Source organism: Malus sylvestris, chromosome 5 (assembly GCF_916048215.2).
Source record: "Malus sylvestris chromosome 5, drMalSylv7.2, whole genome shotgun sequence".
Lineage (NCBI taxonomy): Eukaryota > Viridiplantae > Streptophyta > Magnoliopsida > Rosales > Rosaceae > Malus > Malus sylvestris.
This window is the reverse complement of record NC_062264.1, coordinates 26,100,343-26,119,687: the sequence shown is the minus strand read 5'-3', so window position 1 is coordinate 26,119,687 and position 19,345 is coordinate 26,100,343. Positions and strand designations below refer to the sequence as shown.

The window sequence follows — 19,345 nt, the reverse complement described above, 5'->3', positions numbered from 1 at the left end:
CATTGATTTGTAACACCTATTTTCATGGATTACATTAATCGATTTTCAATTTCAGAGATCATTTTGATAGTGTGAGTCAATTTTAAAGACCATTTATGCTAATAACCCTTTCAATTTTTTGTTTATCTATTAAAAGTGCTCAGAGGATAAGCTACATACTAAGAAATTTTTCATTGGACTGGAACACGGACGGTACATCACATATTTTTATGTGAGTAGTTGAAAATTTTATTTTTTAAGTTATTAACTTTTCAACACACATAGCCCATTATTTGTATGTGACACGTGGTGTACCAACCCATATTCTGGTCACATTGAAATCTCTCATAGTGAGCATGCTATAGAAATTTGATATCCAACTACCTCAGATATTTTAACTGTCAAATTTTGTCTCAAGATATAAAAATTGAAACTTCAACTATTAAAACGTTCGAAAGTGGCTCTTTACTATAGTAGTGGAAATGTGTTCAATCATTGGATGACGGTGTGGATTCAAATCCCGTCAGTGGTTAATTTAACATCTAACCTAATAAAATCTATCATTTGACAAAAAAAACCCACGTCAATAGCTAATCTAACATCAAACCTAATAAAATCTATCATTTGACCCAAAAAAAGAACTATTAAAGCGTTCAGGTACCAGGTCCCAAAACACGGAAATGGATCATCTCCTAATCATTTTCCACCTAATTCGGGATTCGGACCGTTCAAATGTTATTCAACGGCAACAAAAAAAATGACTCATTTAAAATGATAATAATTGTAGCTGTTAGATGAAATTTGACTCTTGGATTAAGAGGATCAGGTGGAAAAGATCTGTCCCTTTCTTGCGTTAACTGTCGTCTTCAACTATTACAATTTGGTAAAGCAAAATCTGTACCAATCTCTTCAAAGAAGAAGGAACCGCTCTCTCTTCTCCAGTTTCTAGCTCTTGCTTTGCTTATTTGTTTGATTTGCTGCTTGTTTGAGTGATGGAGGGAGAGAGAGAGTAATACTGGAAGAAAGAGAAGCGCTGTAGAGTGAGAAGAAATCTAAGGGAAGAAGACTGCACTTTAACAAGATTCAGTTAAGTTTTCTTCTTCTTCTTCTGTACAAAAATATGTTGGTTTTTGGTTACAAAACTTTTCAATTCCATTTATTGCTGAACATCTTACCCTAATCATTGATTGAATTAGCAATTTTTCTTCCATGGTACGTACCACTGAGTGGTCCGGAAAATCAACGGTAAGAAGGGATCTAATTGATCTTTGCAATGGTTAGATTCCGCACCACTCCTACAATTGCAGTCGAACCCTTCAATTAGTGAAAGTTTTGTTGGTTTTTAGCCTTGAAATATTATCTTAGTGAAAAATGTGTTGGTTTTTAGCCTTATAATATCCTATTAATAAAACACCTGTCTATTATTTCAGAGAAAGAGATGGAGTTCACTGGGATTTTTCAAGTTTTCATCATCATTTTCATCACTATCATGACTCTGTTCTACACGTTCCGCTGCGGATTATTAAAATTTTCTTGTTGGACTCCTCCTAATGCTGCGTCTAATGATGCTGCTGATGATGATGACCACGAGGAGGATGATGATATCCCTCCTCACCAAGAAAAGTATGATGTGTTTATTAGTTTCAGAGGTGAGGACACCCGCCTTACTTTTACCAGCCATCTTCACGATGCCTTACTTCAGAAGAAAATTGAAACCTACATAGATTACAGGCTTGTAAGAGGAGAAGAAATCTGGCCTGCCCTTTTAGAAGCAATCCAGAAATCAACACTTTCGGTAATCATTTTGTCAAAAAGCTATGCTACTTCCACATGGTGTCTGGATGAACTTGTGCATATCCTAGAATGCAAGGAAAAATATGGCCAGATGGTTATACCCATTTTTTACGACATTAATCCATCAGAAGTTCGAAAACAACAGGGGAGTTACGCACATGCATTTGCTCAACTTGAAAAACGATTCAAGGGTAATGACAAGGTGCACAAGTGGAGGGCTGCTTTGGCGACTACAGCCAATCTATCCGGATTCGATAATACAACCAAAAAAGGGTGACTAGTTCTCTATCTTATACTGATTTCTACCCGTGGCTCTTTGATTTATACAATATTAATTAAACATACTTATTACTAAGTATTGCTTAGCCTTCATAATAAACATATTTGGCAGGACGGAAGCTGACTTAGTTAAGCATGTGGTTGAGGATATTTGGACCAAATTGACTCGTGAATCATCATGTGATTTAAAGGGCCTGGTTGGAATTGAAGGCCGCATCAAGCAAATCGAGTCCTTATTATGCCTTGATTCGCCAGATGCTTGCAATACTGTAGGTATTTGGGGAATGGGTGGGATTGGAAAGACCACCCTTGCTGAAGCTGTATTTCATCGGCTATCATATAAGTTCGAAGCTTCTTGTTTTCTTCGAAATATTCGGGAGAGAGAACAAAAGGATGGGCTAGTTCAGTTGAGGAATACAATTGTTAAGGAGGTATTCAAGGAAAAAGATCTAAATATTGAAACTTCAACCATAGGGTCAACTCTTGTTAGAAAGAGGTTAGGCAGTACAAAGGTCCTCATTGTTCTTGATGATGTGAATGATTCACGTCAATTGGATCAGTTACGTGGAGATGGTGTTGGGTCTGGTCCTGGAAGTCGAATCATCATAACAACTAGAGATATGGCCCTGCTAGAGGGAATTGTTGTAGATGATAAAAATATATACGAGGTTAGGGGACTGGAACGTGATGACGCCCTTCAGCTCTTTCGTTTGAATGCTTTCAAGAATAACACTCCTATAACAGATTATACGAGGTTGTCATCAATGGTGGTGAGTTATGCTGGAGGCATTCCATTAGCTCTTAAAATTATGGGGTCCTCATTTCATGGCAAAAGCAGAGAAGAATGGGAAGAGGAATTGAACAAATTGAAACAATTTCCAAATGAAAAAATCCAGGACGTGTTGAAACTAAGCTATGATGGATTGGGAAGAAACGAGAAGGAGATATTTCTGGATATTGCATGTTTTCATAAGGGAAAGCATGTGGATGAAGTAAAAAGAATGGTAGATATTCGTGGTTTGTTTGCAACATCCGGAATTAGAGTTCTCATTAAGAAATCTCTCATATCAATTGTTTCTACGAGGAAAACCTTAGAGATGCATGATCTGGTACAAGAAATGGGCCGGGCAATTGTTTTGGAACAATGCATTGAAGAGCCTGGCAAACGTAGTAGGTTATTCATCGCTGAGGATGTCTATCATGTGCTGAAAAATAGGACGGTAAGAGCTAAATTCATTCCCTTTCTTGAGAAAATAAAACGTGAACTTTCTATGGGAAGACACCTAAGGAAAACTCTTTTATAAGAAACAAGTCAGATTCCTACAAATGTAGTATTGGTTAAATTTTTTTTTATGTATATTGTATTCAAATTTATACTTTGCTTTTGATTGTCAGGGAACCTCAATGGTTCAAGCCGTATTCTTTGACAGGTCAAACATTGAAGAGCTAGACTTGGAAGGTGCAAACTTCAAACAGATGTCTAAGTTAATATTTCTAGGTGTGGATAAGAGTTCCACCTATAGGTTTAACATCTACGGAAAATTAAACGTTTCTCTGGATCTTCCCAATTCTCTTCGTTACATTTTCTGGCATGCATATCCTTTGGAATCTTTGCCATCAAAATTCTCTGCTATAAATCTGGTTGAGCTTCATTTGCCCGAAAGCCAAGTTGAGAAACTTTGGGATGAAGACAAGGTAAATGCTTATCTTACTTCTTGTATAACATGTAATCATGCTGAAAATTAGTCATGCTAAGGTTTTGATTCTTGCTGTTTCTTTTCAATTTGTTACAGATTCTTATGAACTTAAAAGTGTTCAATATGCGTTCCTCCAGAAATCTAACTGAACTTCCAAATCTCTCTCAGAGTCGAAAACTTGAGTGTATAAATCTTGTTTACTGTACAAGTTTGGTTGAAGTTCCTTCATATTTTCAATATCTTCACGAGCTTACTTCTCTTGAACTTGCTTGGTGCACGAGTCTCAAGTATCTTCCGAAGATGCCAGGCAATATTGCATACTTAAGTTTACGTGGCAGTGGTATAAAGGAGTTACCTCCATCAGTTTGGTCTCACCAAAAAATTTCTTTTTTGGGTATTGGAGATTGTAGAGACCTTAAGAAACTTCCAAACAACAATTGTAAGCTGAAGGTCTCAGGTTATTTTAGTCTAGAATACTGCTCATCTCTTGACGAGTTTTCTGAGCTTCCCAGGGATATCAGTGTGCTAGATTTGACTTGTACATCAATAGAAGTATTACCCATATCATCAATGGAGTGCCTCATTAGTCTTAGTACAATTAAACTGAATGATTGCGAACGGCTTGTGAGCCTCCCGCCCAGCATTTGTAAGTTGAAATCTCTGAAGGAACTTGATCTCACTGGTTGCTCTAAATTTAAAAACTTCCCGGAAATATTTGAGCCAATGGAACATCTGGAATTTCTTAGTTTAGAAGGAACAGCGGTTAAAGAGCTACATCCATCAATCGAGTTTCTCTTTGTTCTAAAAAAAATTCAACTGACAGGTTGCAAAATGCTTACAAGTCTTCCCACGAGAATTTGTAAGTTGAAATCTCTCGAGAGACTTGATCTCACTGGTTGCTCTGCATTTTTCAAATTCCCTGAAATCATGGAGCCGATGGAACATCTGGAGTTTCTTCGTTTAGCTGGGACAAGGGTTAAAAAGCTTCCGTCGTCGATCGAAAATCTAATTGGGCTTCAAACATTAGATCTTCGTCTGTGCAGTAACTTTGAGGTCTACCCGAGCAGCATCAGCAGTTTAACCAATCTTAAAACTCTCAGCTTTCGCCATTGTTTGCATCTTAAAAAAGTGCCTCCCTTCTCAGTCGGTTTGCTCTCTTTGGAAAAACTAGACCTCTGTTACAGTGGGATATTGAAAGTCCCCAGTGGCCTCATTCTTTTAGCCTCATTACGAGATTTAGAACTGAGTGGAACCATGATTAACAGCATACCGGCTAGCATCAAACAAGCTTCTGAGTTGCGGAGCCTGCGCTTAAACAATTGCAAGAGGCTTCAATCTTTACCAGAGCTCCCAGTGCTACAAATTCTTGAAGCCGATGGCTGCACATCACTGAAGACAGTGTCAAGTTCAAGGACTGCACTCGTTCAAGGTTGGGATAAATATGAACTTTTTCGAGGGGTTCTTAAATTTTATAATTGTCGAGCATTGGACTGGACTGCAAGGAGCAACATGATGGCTGATGCACAACTTAGAATTATGCGAGTGGCAACTACGTCCTCAAATGTTGGACGAAGAGAGGGTAATGTATGTGTCTTCTCTCTCTCTCTCTCTCTCTCTCTCTCTCACTATCACACACACACACACGTGTTGCTGAATTGAATAATCTGATGTCTATAAATGTTGCAGGAAAGGGACTCTTATCCGCGGCCTTTGCTTACCATTGTTTACCAGGGAAAAGAAATTCCAAGTTGGTTCAGCTATCAAAATGAGGGATCTTCAATCAAGCTTCCTCGGGATTGGTTTCGAAAAGGTTTCTTGGGTTTCTCTTTCTCTGTTGTTATTGCATACGACTTTTATCCGCTTATGTGGGTGGAAGTCAATTTCAAGTTCAAAACTGATAATGGTGAGAGCCATAATATCAGTTGTCCTAAATTTTATTCTCCGCATAAGGATGGTGGATGGTATGACTACAATTTCAGTCGATATCACGTGCATGTGTGGTATAATGCCTTTGAACTTGCAGTAGAGGGAGTAAAATGCTCTGCCGATTTCTACAAACATGTCAGTGAGGCCTCTGTTTACTTCATTCCAGTGGGTACTTCTGATGATCTAGAAGTGAAAGACGATGGAGAATTGATGAGTCCAAAGCCCACGATCAAAAGGCGTCGAAAAGTGTCGAAAAGTATGAAGGTTAAAATGCCGAAATATGTGGAGGTGGAAAGGTGTGGGATATGCCCGTTGTATGCTGAAGATGATGAGAAATTAAGACTTGATGTGATGTCACAGGAAACACAAGTAGAAGAAGGTGCGGGACAAGATGATTCTGAAGCCAATGGATCAAGTGATGAACCTGAAGCCAGTGGAAGTTATGAACCTGAAGAATCAAGTGATGAGTCTGAAACAAGTTCGAGTGGTGAAAGCGGTGGACGTGATGAGTATGAAGCCTACGGAAGTGATGAGTCTGAAGAAATTATTGAAATGTAATATTGGGATGGGCAACAATGGACCAAATGCTGAAATTAAGTTTTATTTTACAGGTAAGGTATCTTTCACTTCATTCTGTTTTTCTTGAATTTGTAAACTTCTGATGTTTCCTTGGAGTAAAATCTTTGCACGTCATTAACATTCTTCATATATTCTGACTATGTTAAAGCCGTATGTATCGCTTCTCAGAAGAAGAAAAGGCCGTATGTATCATGATGTTTTGGAATTCATTTCATGTTTTGTTGCAAGTTTTGGTGATTGTTTGTTGCGCCTGAGACCGTCACTGGTGTTGGTGATTGTTTGTTGCAAGTTAGAGCATGAAGCTGCTATTAATTTCTCATGCAAACTGAATGATATGATGCCCATTAATGTTTCGTGAACCCTTACGGGCAGCCTTTAAAAAGCTGATTCGGACTCCTCGTTGTCTTGGCCTTTGGAGTTGGAAGTGAATTCAATTCCAAGGTTTTGCTCGTTAATTTAGAAATGCAAATGCTTTCGATTGGTTTTATCTTCAATTGAAGACCGACTTAAACCCGCCGTGACATCCTAAACTAATAACGCACCAAGAAGTATGTCGTCCAAATGCTAGGGTAGTCCTTGTCGAGGTCAAATTGCATTGGATGCTCTGCTGACCAAAAAATGAAATCGAGCAACAAAGTTTGTACATAAAGCGCGTAAGGCCGGGAAGGGGGGCCTATTGGCTACTGGGTGTTTGCTGCTACCATGCATGATCTTTAATAAAAGGTATGAACTGATGATGATGTTCCCTTAATTTGTCTGTCCTCGACTCTTCATGAGACTGAACGCTTTAAATTTTTGTTCGCGGAAGGTAAAGGTGCTTGAGTTTGGGTTTTTCTGTTTCCTCATCTCTTTGATGATTCTAGGAGATACTACATACGATATTCTGGATCACTATAAAATTTTCAATAACCTAATAGACCTCAAATCAAGATCAATGTGTACATCCTAAATTGAAATTAAAGTGTACATAATGGTGTACATCCTAAATTGAAATTAAAGTGTACATAATGGTTAATTGCTCCAATGCTAGTTAAAAGAGTACAGAACATGATTTACATACATATACACATAGTACATCTTTTTTATTTTATTTTAAATACAACGATATATTTTACATTAAGGGGAGGGAGAGTTCGTTTAAGCCATACAATGAGCAACCTAATTTGGTATCGAATTTACCATCTACGAGATTCGAACCTAAGACCTTTCACTCACAAGTGAAAACAATAACCAGTTCTGAGTGGCCATAATACATGTATAAATACTGGTTAAATACATACATACATTCATAAAACTAATAAACTTAAACAAATATTTATAATCAGTTGAGGCCAGTTCCTAGTACTACAAAATCGGGATCGGAACAGATCTGAGCCAGTCCGGTTCTGTTCTTAACTCGGTTTTTTACTTTTTCGGTCAACATGGTATTTTTCAATTTTTTTTTTAATACGGTCGATTTGGTTTTCCAGTTTGGCGGTTTTAATACCCACCCCTACCTAAATAGATAGGAAGAGAGATGGAGTGTATCATGACTCTCTTACTTGGGACAAGACACATAATTCCCGGCTGAGTTTTGGACTTTCTTATGACCGTTCAATAGCTTTGAAAATATAGGTGGCAAATCAATTCATTGAATTGTTTATGGGAAACCATTAACACCCGTTTAGTTTGATTTCATCATAATATGATGGTGAGATAGGTAGTGGTGATGATTGTGTAATACCTTTTTATGTGAAATCAAACTAAATTGGTAGTGGTGATGATTGGTCCGTTGGATTTTCCGATCAATAGTCTAGATTTTTCTGCTAAAAAGGTAGAAAAAAAAAGATGGAAAATCAGAAGAAGAAAAAAATTTAATTGTTACTGTTGGCTACACGTGTCAAAATCTGGAGTGTTGGATTACAATTTTTTTTGTAATCCAACAATCCATATTAATTAAGTTAGGTAAAGTTATTAAAAATTATTAAAAATACAGAAAAATATACAAAAAATTATAATTTTTTTCTATAAATACCCAGGGGTGGGCATGGTTTGGTTCTGCCTAGTTCCACCCTCAAATTTGAACCGGGAAAGATCAATGGTTCAGTTCGGTGCAGTTTCATTTAAATTTATTTCTAAAACCGTACGGTTTGGTTCACAATGGTTCTGGTTCGCTTCATGGTTCCGAATAATAAATCAATTGAATCTTGGAAACATATATTTAGAGCACGTAAAAAAATCAAAGGATTTTCATGGTAAAGGATAGTAATTGGATCACACAACGAAGAACATGCATGACCAATCATAAAGAATGATGAACTACAATAGAAAAAGATTTAAAAATATAAGGGAAATACCCCAAAATGGGACAATTTCTTAATCTTGGGACAAAAATAGGACAAATCGACCATACACACCATGTACAAAATCGAAATTACTATAATACCCACATATAAATACTAAAAATCAGAAGCCCATTGCATCACTTTTCTCATTTGGAAGAGAGGGATGCCAAGAGAGCTCTGAGATCTCTAGGTTTCTGGGTTGAGCTTAGATCTCTGAGCTTCGATTTCGAAGAAAGGGAAGTCCAAAGAGAGGTGATAAGAGTGAGCTGGGTTTTGGGTTGACTTCATACCTTTGATTTCGAACAAAGGGATGCGAGAGAGAGGTAAGAAGAGTGAACTGGGTTTTGTACCATATTTTCCGTTTTGACCAGAAAATTCCATTTTTTCCGGCGATTAAAGCTTCGGCAGGCATAATAAGGTAGAGTGTTTAGTTCCAAGTTCATTCATCAATGATTTATGGAATAAATGAGTTGTTTGTAAGATGAATTAATGAGTAGAAGTTAAATTAGGGTTTGTTTTCATGTTGGGGTCTATAGGCTGTGGAATAAATTTCAGGTTTTGACGGGCTACAAAACTGGGATGAAACAATTTCTGGTTCAAGTGTCTAATTGCAAAAATTTGTGAAATTTTTTAATGTGCATTTGGTGTGCATATGGTGTGCATTGCTACATCTTAATATGAGAAGCGGGATTGTTCACTAGTTATAATGCACGTATGTTGTTCCCCGGAATTTAGTGAGTATGACCACAACCTAGTTGGCCTCGATGAAAAACAAAATTAAGAAAAAACTTAGAGGATGTTAAAGATCATGCGTGTCCATGAAATAACAACAATGAGTATTATGTTTTCCACGTGCACAGTTAAGCAGTGATTGATATGCATAACAAGACTTTTCAAACTACCAATGTAACCTTATATATGTAACAATTATGTTTTAATTGTATCCACTATATGTAACTGTTGACCCTAAAAACTACCAAGCCTACGTGGCGCGCATGCCGATTAATCTATAAGCTAACTACGTCATTTGGTTGTGTGCAGCTTGGCCGAGGAGTAAAATATGTTGATGTTGCGTTGGGTGCGCGGCTGACTTCTGCGTCTTGCGATTGCGGCCGAGGAAGGAACTTGTCTCGGCCTTCGGGTTCTAGAGCCTGAAGACAAGGCTGCTAACTTAGTGAAGTTCAATATCAAATTCGGCTTCCAATGTGCCGAATGTAGTAACTCGTAACACCTCACTTCGCCGAGGCTAATGAGATGACCTCGACCAACAAGGATTCGAAAATCCTTTTCGACCGAGACTTGGATAGGTAACCAGTTGGCCTCGACGCAGTGCTGTTTGTGCCAACTGAAGATGCTGCGAGATTGGCTGATTCTACGGCTACAGTGCTGTTTATGCCAACTGAAGATATCACCGGTTGCCTCCATAGTGCTGTTTATGCCAACTGAAAATGTGTCGGCAAAAAAGAAAATAAAAAAATCTCAAAGTTGTTGAGAGGGTTTGCGCAGGGCAGTTTTGTATGTTGAATTGGAGGTCCTTTTCTTATTGCCATTGCCTCTGTATTTATAGGACTGAGGTACTTGCTTGGCACGGCTAGATAATTGTGTAGAGTCTGACTGCAACTCTAACTAGCTGAAATAAATCTGATTCGTGGCCTTCAGATTTCGCAACTTCTAAAATAAAGCTTATCTAGGCTTTGTCATACCACACCAGAAACCTAGCCCATCTAGGCTTCTGATCTAATTAAAAACCTCCAGTAGAAAACTTTATCACCATGCAAAAACCTAGTCTACCTAGGTTTCTTGTATCATCATTACCACCTAGGCTTATCACATCTCTACCAAAAGCTTAGCCTTCCTAGACTCCTTGTCTTATCCATCACCCAAGGCCATCATCATGTATCCTGATCCTACCTAAATAAATTTTAAAATCCATTTTGAACTATGCCGCACACCCACATCCGGATATCAACTTGAACTGTGCTGACATGTTTCCAGTTGGAAATACATCTCAACCTTCATAATAAACTATTATTAAAAGATAATTATGATAAAACATCATAACATTATCCTTTAATAATAACAAAATGAATTACTTCTATTTCTCATCCGACGGTGTGAAGCTATGCTCACTCAACGGCCTCGATTACGCGGGCCGAATGTGTAAATTTGGGCCCAAACAGTAACAAGACTTTTCAAATTGCTGGCTACTGGCACAATTTGGTGATTGTGGAATTTGTGTAATGTTGGTGATTGTTTGTTGCAAGTTAGAGCATGAAGCTGCTATATAATTTCTCATATAAATTGAATAATATGATGTCCATGAAAGTTTTAAAAGTTTTAAAAAGATGATTTGAAGAGATAATTCGGTCTCCCTGTTGTCTTGGCCTTTGGAGTTGGAACTGAATTTCGATTTCAAGGTTTCGCCCATTGGATTTAAAAATGCAAATGATTTCGGTTGGTCTTATCTTTAATTGAAGACTGACTTACATTTACTGTAACATCCTAAACTAATAACACACCAAAAAATTTGTCACCCAAATGCTACGGTAGTCCTTGTCGAGATCAAATTGGATTGGATGAAGTCGAGCAACGAAGTTTGAAAATAAAGCGCCGGAAGGCAGGGAAGGGGGCCCTAATGGCTACCGTGTTTTTGCCACTAACATGCCCTTGTGACTTTTGACTAATCAGCTAGCTTTAATAAAAGGTGTGAACTGATGATGAGGTTCCTTTAATTTGTCTTTCTTTATGTGTCTGAACGCTTCGAATTTTTGTTCGCCGAAGGTAAAGGTGCTTGAGTTGGGTAATTTTTTTTCATCTCTTTCATGATATTTTAGTATAGCTGTATAGACATTCCGGAGCACCATAATATTTCAATAACTTAATAAATTCTATTCATCTCAAATACTCCGTTCTCCATCTTTGATATATTATCAAGCATTCGTTTTTTTCTCTTCTTTTGTACTTACAAGTAACAAGTCCATTGTTAGTGCCTAATTACAGTGGGTTAAAGAGAATTACCTTAACTATAAGGGCAATTTACCACTTGTTTTTCTCGTAATTAGATAAATTATAGTTCATCGAAGCCAATTCCGGGAAGGCATGCATTTTCTATCTCAAGGTCTGCTCGTTCATTTTCGAATGTTTTGGTTTACTTATATCTTTAATTAAAGAGTTGTGGAAATTTGGTAATTGTGACATTTTGGGCTTAATAACAAACTAACAAGTGCGTGACTCAGGTGCTACGATGACCCACCGGATGTAGATTAGCTGTCATTGTCAAGATGTCATTGTCAAGATCTTCATCAGATGGTCTGCTGATCAAAGTTGAAACCAGTGGAAGGAGAAAAGAACTTTGTGGGTAAAGACTTAAATATGATTTTCCTCATATGTGTGAACGCATTGAATTTTTGTTCACGGAAAGTAAGGTGCTTGGGTAGGGTAAATTGGGTTCTCTTTTTTATTTTATATCTTTCGATGATTTTCCTTGAATAAAACTTTTGTAACCAAGTCAACTAGTATAATTGATTTAGTCTCTGCGGGCAACTACTTTCTCATCCCTTGCTTGCTACTTTGTATCTACCCCTCTCCATCTTTGCTTAGTTTAATGCTTAGATATAGCGGTAGGCACCATCCAGTTCAGTCCAGTTTTGCTTAAATTTATTACTAATCTTATAATTTGTTCACGGCGGTTTAGTTATGGCAGTTTACAGTTCTAACCAAAATTATATATATGAGATAGGATCGAAGGACAAAGATTTTGATAAATATTTTTGCACTTCTTCTCAACCTTTAGATCTAGTTTAATCTAGAGGTCCCTCGGTAAAACTTAAATTGTTCTTGCTGACATGGCAATGACAGATGGGTGCACATAGTCATAGCAAGTGTAAGTCTCGGCTTACAGATTGCCTTGGGCTGCCAGCCGTTGGGTCGTCGGCAGGGCATCTTACTTATAAAAGCAAACGGCCCGCGTGACCACTTAGGCGTCGTGCCTGGCTCTTGAAGGCGTTTTAGGCTAAAGGTGTAGGCGAAATCGCGCCTCAGAGGCCATATCCTTCTGAGTTGACGGTCCCTTGATCTTCTAAGCTGTACGCAGCTCGATACAGATATCTTGGGCAACGATTGTAACTTGACTCCACTGGTCGTTTAACTAGTATTGCAACACTTTAGAGCCGAGTTACGGTCATGAAGAGTTGCAAGCCAAGGACGGACCATCTAGTCACACGAATTCTTTCATGGGCAGGGATCCTGCATTTTACGTCTCTTCCGGTTAGAGACCTGGGCTCTCGCATAATTGAATCCTTCAGTCGGCTAAGTTTTTTTAGGAAAAAGTCTATTGTGGTCAATTCTGGGAGTCGTCTGGCGAAGGTAGTCAATGCATTCAGGGGGATTGAGCAGTCGAACAATCCATCCACTTCTGGATATTCCGAAGCATTTTACCTTCTCGCGTTAGAGAGCTAACCCAAATAGGTGTCGGGGAATAAGATTACCCTATCGCACTGGAAAGCATACCCATATGGGGTGTCGAGGAATTAGTTTACCCTCTCGCGTTGGAGAGCATACCCAGATGGGTGTCGGGGCATTAGTTTACCCTCTCGCTCTGGAGATCATACCTATATGGATGTCAGGGAATTAGTTTACTCTCTCGTGCTTGAGAGCATACCCAGATGGCTGTCGAGGGATTAGTTTACGCTCTCGCACTGGAGAGCATACCCAGATGAGGTTTTGAGCAGTTGTTGTAGGCAGCAGTTGAGCCAGGTTTGTGAATGACTTATTGGATCTTTATTGAGAATAAATAAATGTATCAACTATGCTGGAAAGTAGAAACTGCATAACAACTAGGATAATCCTTGGCCTGCGAGGTCTTGTTTGTCGGACTGCTTAAGGTCTCGAACTTATTTGGATAGGCCTGGACGAAGTTCAGGAGGTGATGAGAGATTTCCCCAGGCATTCCTTCACATTGCTAAATGTGGACCAAGAGTGCTCTGACCTGGCAAAGATGCCATTAATCCGAGTCATCTTCAATAGGGGTTCAATGTTGGTTTTCGCTACTTGTGTAAGCTGTGCAACTGGCTTGTCGATGTATTGTCACACCAGTCTTCCTTCGTCAGCTTCTCGAGGTACTGCTTCCATTTCAGGCAGTCATTGGTAATGCAATCTAGCCCTTAGCGGAATGCGCAATAATTTGTCTGATCCAGTTTGGTAAGATCACCCTTCATGGGTGGTGGCAGTTCGAACCATGGTTCATTCTTGAGCTTACGGAGAATCTAGCCAATCGGAACTATGAACTTGGTGAACGTTTCAGGCGCTGAGTTATCTCTGTTTAGGGAACAGTCCATGCGCCTATTTTTTTACTTGTTCCTGCATGATTGTTTGGCCTCGTCCTATAGCGTGTGCTTCTCGGCCAATGTTACAACCCCACCCACTTTCTATTTTTAAAAAAATGGTTTTTAGTTTTTAATTGGTGAGCCCAAAGGGCCCACCCCTGAATTTTTTGTCCCCCGAGTTTCTTATCTCTTCCTTCTCATTCCTCTCTTTCTTCCATTTCCTCGTACTCTCTCTCTAAACACTTTCTTTTATCTCTCCGATGCCGAGAAGGAAACCGGCCACCACCAGCGTTCATTCCTTCACAAATTTAACCCCAAATCTTGATACTTCGAACCTTTGGGACATAGGGAACACGACTGTAGCTTTGCATGCAACATCAGATCAACTCCGAGCGCTCTGCCATTGAAGACCCGAGAACTTTGAGCTCTCACCTTCAATCTCAGCCCTGTTATCCGCTGCATGTGCATGCATACTTTCCCCGAAGACGAACTCTGGCGAGTTTGTTGCTGTGGGAGCATGGATCATTTCGAATTCGAACCTAAGTAATTAATTACCTTGTTGTTTGGTTGATCAGTGCCAGGTGTGTGTGTGCAGTATAGTGTATGTGTAGGGTGGGCTGCGCTGTGTGTGTGTGTGTAGGTGTACCCGTGTATGTGTGTGTGTGTGTTGTTGTGTATGTGTGTGTGCGTGTACAGTGTGTGTGTGTCTATGTGGGTGTGTGCGTGTGTGGTGAGTGCGTGTGAACGAGTGTGTGTGTGTGTGTTATGCCGTGCATGTGTGTGTGTTGTGCTGTGTGTGCATGTGTGTGTGCAGGTATGTGCATGTGTGATGTGCATGTATGTGTGTGTGTGTGTGTGTGTGTGTGTGTGTGTGTTGTGTGGGTTTGGGCTCAAGCCCAAACCACCCCCCCTTTGTTCCTAAACCTATCCAAACCCAAAACCTAATAAGTCCTAACCCTATTTAACCTAAACCTAAACCCTAATCCGGATCCAAACCCAAGACCCATTTCCATTTCTTGAAATTCTATAGTTGGGTAGTTTGATAAATTGTATATTTTTGTGCTTAGGTGAAGTTGCTAGTGGGGATTTCGTTAAACTTTTTCCGCATAATTCTACTGCTATGGAGTATCTGTGAGTGGACCCCTTTCTAAAATTTGCATAATTTTATAGTATTTGCATAAATGAAATGCATGCCTTACGAGTTTATGAATTGATTTTTATGTTAAGCATGTTTATGAAAAATGTTGATTATCGTCTCGTTATTTTGTAAGGAATAAATTATTGGCCTATATTGAGCTATATTTTAATATATTGTATTTTCTATAAAAACGATGAACTGGTAGACTATCTGATGGATGACGATAGGATGCTAGAACATGTTTTAGAAACCCCTCTTTATAGTATAGACGATGGATGACTTTATACTATAAGGTGGTTATTTATGAGAGGTGTAACTATTTGTGTGTACCTAGTGGACACTATGTCGCCTGGGGCGAGGATCTGGTGTTGGCAGTTAGGCCGGGAGAAATCATCCCTAGCTACGAGCTGAGGTACACGGAGCAGGCATTGGGCTGGGAGTTGGTAATCTCTGGCTACGGGCGCAGAGACCACGGTGCTGGCATATGGCTGGGAGTTATATTTTTATTCAGTGATCTTACTAGCAGTACATCGCGTTATGAGACAATCTGTGAGACGTTTGATATTTTGTGTTCCACGATGTCTTTTGAGATATTTTTGGCATGCTAGGATTTTCAGTAAAACTATCACTTATTATGCTAGTAGTTTTTTTTATATAAACTGTGGGGGTTAGTATCTTGATAACTGTTTTATTATTATTGTATATATGAACTTGGTCCACTCATCTTTGTTTTGCGCCCCCATTTAGGTCTTAGAAACGAGGACTACGACACAACGTACGAGGCATTCCCCTACCAGTAGCAACCTATCACTCACTTGTTTGATATCCTATAATGATCTTTCCTTGGTGAAAACCAAAGAAAGTTCGTTGAAGTTTCGAACTAAGTGCGGTGGTAAGGCAAGGAACCAGTCTTGTGCTTCACCTTGTAATGTTGTGGCAAAAACCTTGCACATGAAAATGTCATTCTTGTTGTAAAGAATCATCGTGTTGCAGTAATGCTTCAAGTGCCTGTCTGGATCTTCATCTCCCTTGAAAAGGGTGAAATGTGGCGAGCTAAACTTCCGCGGTGGCTCCATCTGCCGATCTCGTTTGTAAACGGTGACCTGCTCATGTTTGCCATGTCTCTTTGAAGGGAATCGTCGGTGGTCTCAATGCGCTGGAATCCACGCAGTTGTTCTACTACGAGCCTTTGTACTTCCTCTTGGATTTGCTCCTAGTGGGGCAGCAGAGCCTCTAGTTGCCCCCGGTGTTGATCTGCGAGTCCATGTTGCTTTTTGGCATATCCTGCTCGCCTGTGCCGCGATTGCGGTGCATGTGGTTCATTATGTGTTGCTCACCGTCACTGTGAAATCCCGTTCCTGGATTTCACTGTTATAATCTACGTATTTGTATGATTGAGATTTTATATTATTTTTCAAGAATTTATTTTAATTTGTTTGAATTAAGATTTTAATTAAATTAGTTACGAAGTTTGAAGTTTGGAGATTAATTATTTAAAATCCGTAGACCTTTCGAGGTCACAATTTATATCGTTGAATAGATTTCGAGATCACGAACGTATAGGCGAAAGCCACTTGCGAGTTCGAGTTTTAACGGTATAGTTACAGATATTTGAAGTTGTGTTACTAAACTATATATTTTAATTTATTTTAAAACTCCCACATAGTGGGAGAGGGACCAGGGACAAATGGAAAATAAAAGGGAATGGACAGAAAAAAAAAAAAAAAAAGGGGAAGGAGGGTCTGATTTCGACCCGTTTTTGGGCAATTTCGACCATTTTGACCCATAAACTTGACCTGCTCATATCTTCTTCATCCGAGCTCCGTTTTGGGTGATCTTGGTGTCCATGGAAATCTCTTGACGAGCCCTACAACCCTGTGGTGTTAGATTTCCCATTTTCTGATCCACTTTTCCAGTTCGAGGCAGCAAAGTCCCGTGGGTTTTCCGGCGATTGTGTCATTTTTCCGGTGATTCCGGCAACCATTTCCTTCGAGTGAGGTATGAAACTTCATCTACTCTTCATAATATCCAAGTTGGTATGCTTGGTTTGTGCTTTCGTATTCGTTTTAGAGTTGGGTGTTTAAAACCCTAGAAACCCGGTTTTCCCCGATGAATTTGGATGGTTTCCGGTTAGAATTCGTTGTTGGCCTAGTTGTGAATAATGTTTCCCTTGTTGAGATCTTCATTCTTGTAAAATATGAGAATTTTTGGAAAAAGTCAAATTTTCCGATGTGTGGCATTCGATTTATGAAATGCTGTTGGTTGAGTATATTTAGATAGGTCCACCACTTAGATATTCTAACAGTTGACGATACTTTAAATTCTTATATTTATATCATTTGTGAATATGGCTTGGTGTTATAAATGTGATTTCTATTGAAATGTGATTTTATATATTTAGCCGTAGACATATGTTTATTAGCATGATTTGGCTTGTGTACTGATGATGGTTGTGATATATGTGAGTTTAATTATCTTTTTAGTAATGTGAATGATGAGTATGATTATTGTTATGACAATGTGATCCTAGAATCCTATTAGAGGTATGTTGTAGCACTTATATGCTTGGGTGACATATTAGTGGTGACCTCGAGGAGTGATGGTGTAGGTGACTACGTTGTAACTCATAGGGGTTGAGATGTGGATAAGTTGAGGTGTTGAGTTTACTACACCATGTAGTAGTTGTACATTGATGGCCCTGCTTGGTATATCCGCATTAGGGGACCATACGCATCCTAGGAGTGATCATGCTTGGTATATCCACGTTGGGTGATCACTACCTACCTGATTATTTTGACCCCTTCTTGGTTAATCCGCATTGGGGGGTCATTAGTGGTCCTGCTTGGTTAACCCGCATTAGGGGACCATACTATATATGGATCGCGCTTGGTTAGCCCGCATTAGGTAATCCTTATGGCCATGTATGCTTAGGAGTGATCATGCTTGATTAATCCGCATTGGGTGATCATTTCCTAATAGTTGTAAGGGTGACTCTGCTTGGTTAATCCGCATTGGGGGGTTACTGCCTACTTGGTTACTTTCTTAAAGGTGGCTCTGCTTGGTTAATCTGCTTTGGGAGGGGGGCACTTCCTGTTTGGTTACTTATGTGGGCTTCAGTTGAACTGCGTCCCTCTAGCCCTAGTTTTAATTTACATATGAATGATGGTTTTTGAGAATCTTGATGGTTTGAATGGGATAAGTTGTTGGATGTCTGGGTGACTCATTCGGAGTTGTTAGAGACTTGATTATGTTTTCATATTTACGAACTTATATTTGAGGTTATAAACTATGATCAATGGTCTTTCTTTTTATAGATTATCTCATACTTGTAATTTGGTTCCGTTGAGTAGTCTGGAATCCTTGCTTTTGCTCATTTCCATAAGGTTATCTTAGAATCCTAGATTCAAGTGAATGAGAATTACGCACAATGGATCTTGTGCATACAAATTAGAATTATCATGTTATTATTCATAACTCAAGTAGGGAATTATGTAGAGTTCTTTAATTAAACTCGTGAAATGATGTGCTATCTCACTGATTGATTAACGTAATTAAATATTAATATTGTGCTTCGTGATTCCCTGATATGTTACAAGCTATGGATAGAGATATAATGTTGGAAGCATAGTGATTAGTATGATGTAGTGAAATGTGATTTGACTTGTATATTGGAAATGGTTGTGTCATGTTATTGAAATGCCTATTGAATTGCTTGGGAGATGTGAGATCTAGTAATGGACCGATAACCCATTGTGATGGGGATTTGTTGCTCGATATTAGTTCGTTTTGTTGAGTCTTCGTGAATTGAGTAACTTGAATCCTGTCTTGTTCCTTCGAGCCATAGTTATGCTTCTTGGACTTCCGTTCGGTTCTGTTGAATGGTTCAGAACTAAGTTCTGTTTGGATTCCGTTGAGTGATGGTCCGGAATCCCTTCTACTATACGATTCCGTTGAGTGATGGTCCAGAATCGTATCCTTGTTTGGATTCCGTTGAGTGATGGTCCGGAATCCCTTTTACTCTGCGATTCCGTTGAGTGATGGTCCAGAATCGTATCATTGACTTGTTAGTTTCTTGGATTGATATCAACTTCAGAGATGTAGGCTTCAGCCAAACTGTGTCGCTCTAGCCCTGCATTTTGGTATATGATGTGTTGTTGATTGATGTGATTGTGGAATAATGTTGGTTATGATTTTTGTCATTATAATTAGACTCGTTGACTATTTTGGGTAGAAAATAGCATGATGATCCGTTGATTGTTCTTTGAGATGTTGCATATTATGAATTGGAGAATCATGTGAAATGTA

The 19,345-nt window shown here is 39.0% G+C and overlaps 1 protein-coding gene across 5 annotated transcripts; it reads left to right on the top strand.

The window, feature by feature from the left end:
• The first annotated feature begins 907 nt into the window (after positions 1-907).
• LOC126621283 (TMV resistance protein N-like) lies at positions 908-11,352 on the top strand. 5 transcript variants are annotated; one of them, XR_007622877.1, is made up of 8 exons: positions 909-1,065; positions 1,410-2,046; positions 2,165-3,272; positions 3,448-3,747; positions 3,846-5,333; positions 5,436-6,291; positions 6,548-6,995; positions 11,301-11,352. XR_007622877.1 is itself a non-coding variant. In XM_050289687.1 (6 exons), the coding sequence occupies exons 2-6, from the start codon at positions 1,418-1,420 to the stop codon at positions 6,231-6,233; spliced, it is 4,251 nt and encodes a 1,416-aa protein (XP_050145644.1). In that variant the 5' UTR covers positions 908-1,065; positions 1,410-1,417; the 3' UTR covers positions 6,234-6,481. The 5 variants fall into 5 exon arrangements, 4 of the variants coding, with proteins under 4 accessions (XP_050145644.1, XP_050145641.1, XP_050145642.1 ...); XM_050289687.1 differs by lacking the exons at positions 6,548-6,995; positions 11,301-11,352 and having other exon boundaries at positions 908-1,065; positions 3,918-5,333; positions 5,436-6,481; XM_050289684.1 differs by lacking the exons at positions 6,548-6,995; positions 11,301-11,352 and having other exon boundaries at positions 5,436-6,481.
• The last annotated feature ends 7,993 nt before the right edge of the window (positions 11,353-19,345 follow it).

What these genes read in the sequence shown, in the direction of transcription:
- LOC126621283 (XM_050289684.1), top strand. Translation starts at nt 1,418, where the DNA reads ATGGAGTTCACTGGGATTTTTCAAGTTTTCATCATCATTTTCATCACT. An exon ending in GATAATACAACCAAAAAAGG is followed by an intron (nt 2,047 to 2,164) that starts GTGACTAGTTCT and finishes CATATTTGGCAG; the next exon opens with GACGGAAGCTGACTTAGTTA. An exon ending in ATGTGCTGAAAAATAGGACG is followed by an intron (nt 3,273 to 3,447) that starts GTAAGAGCTAAA and finishes TTTGATTGTCAG; the next exon opens with GGAACCTCAATGGTTCAAGC.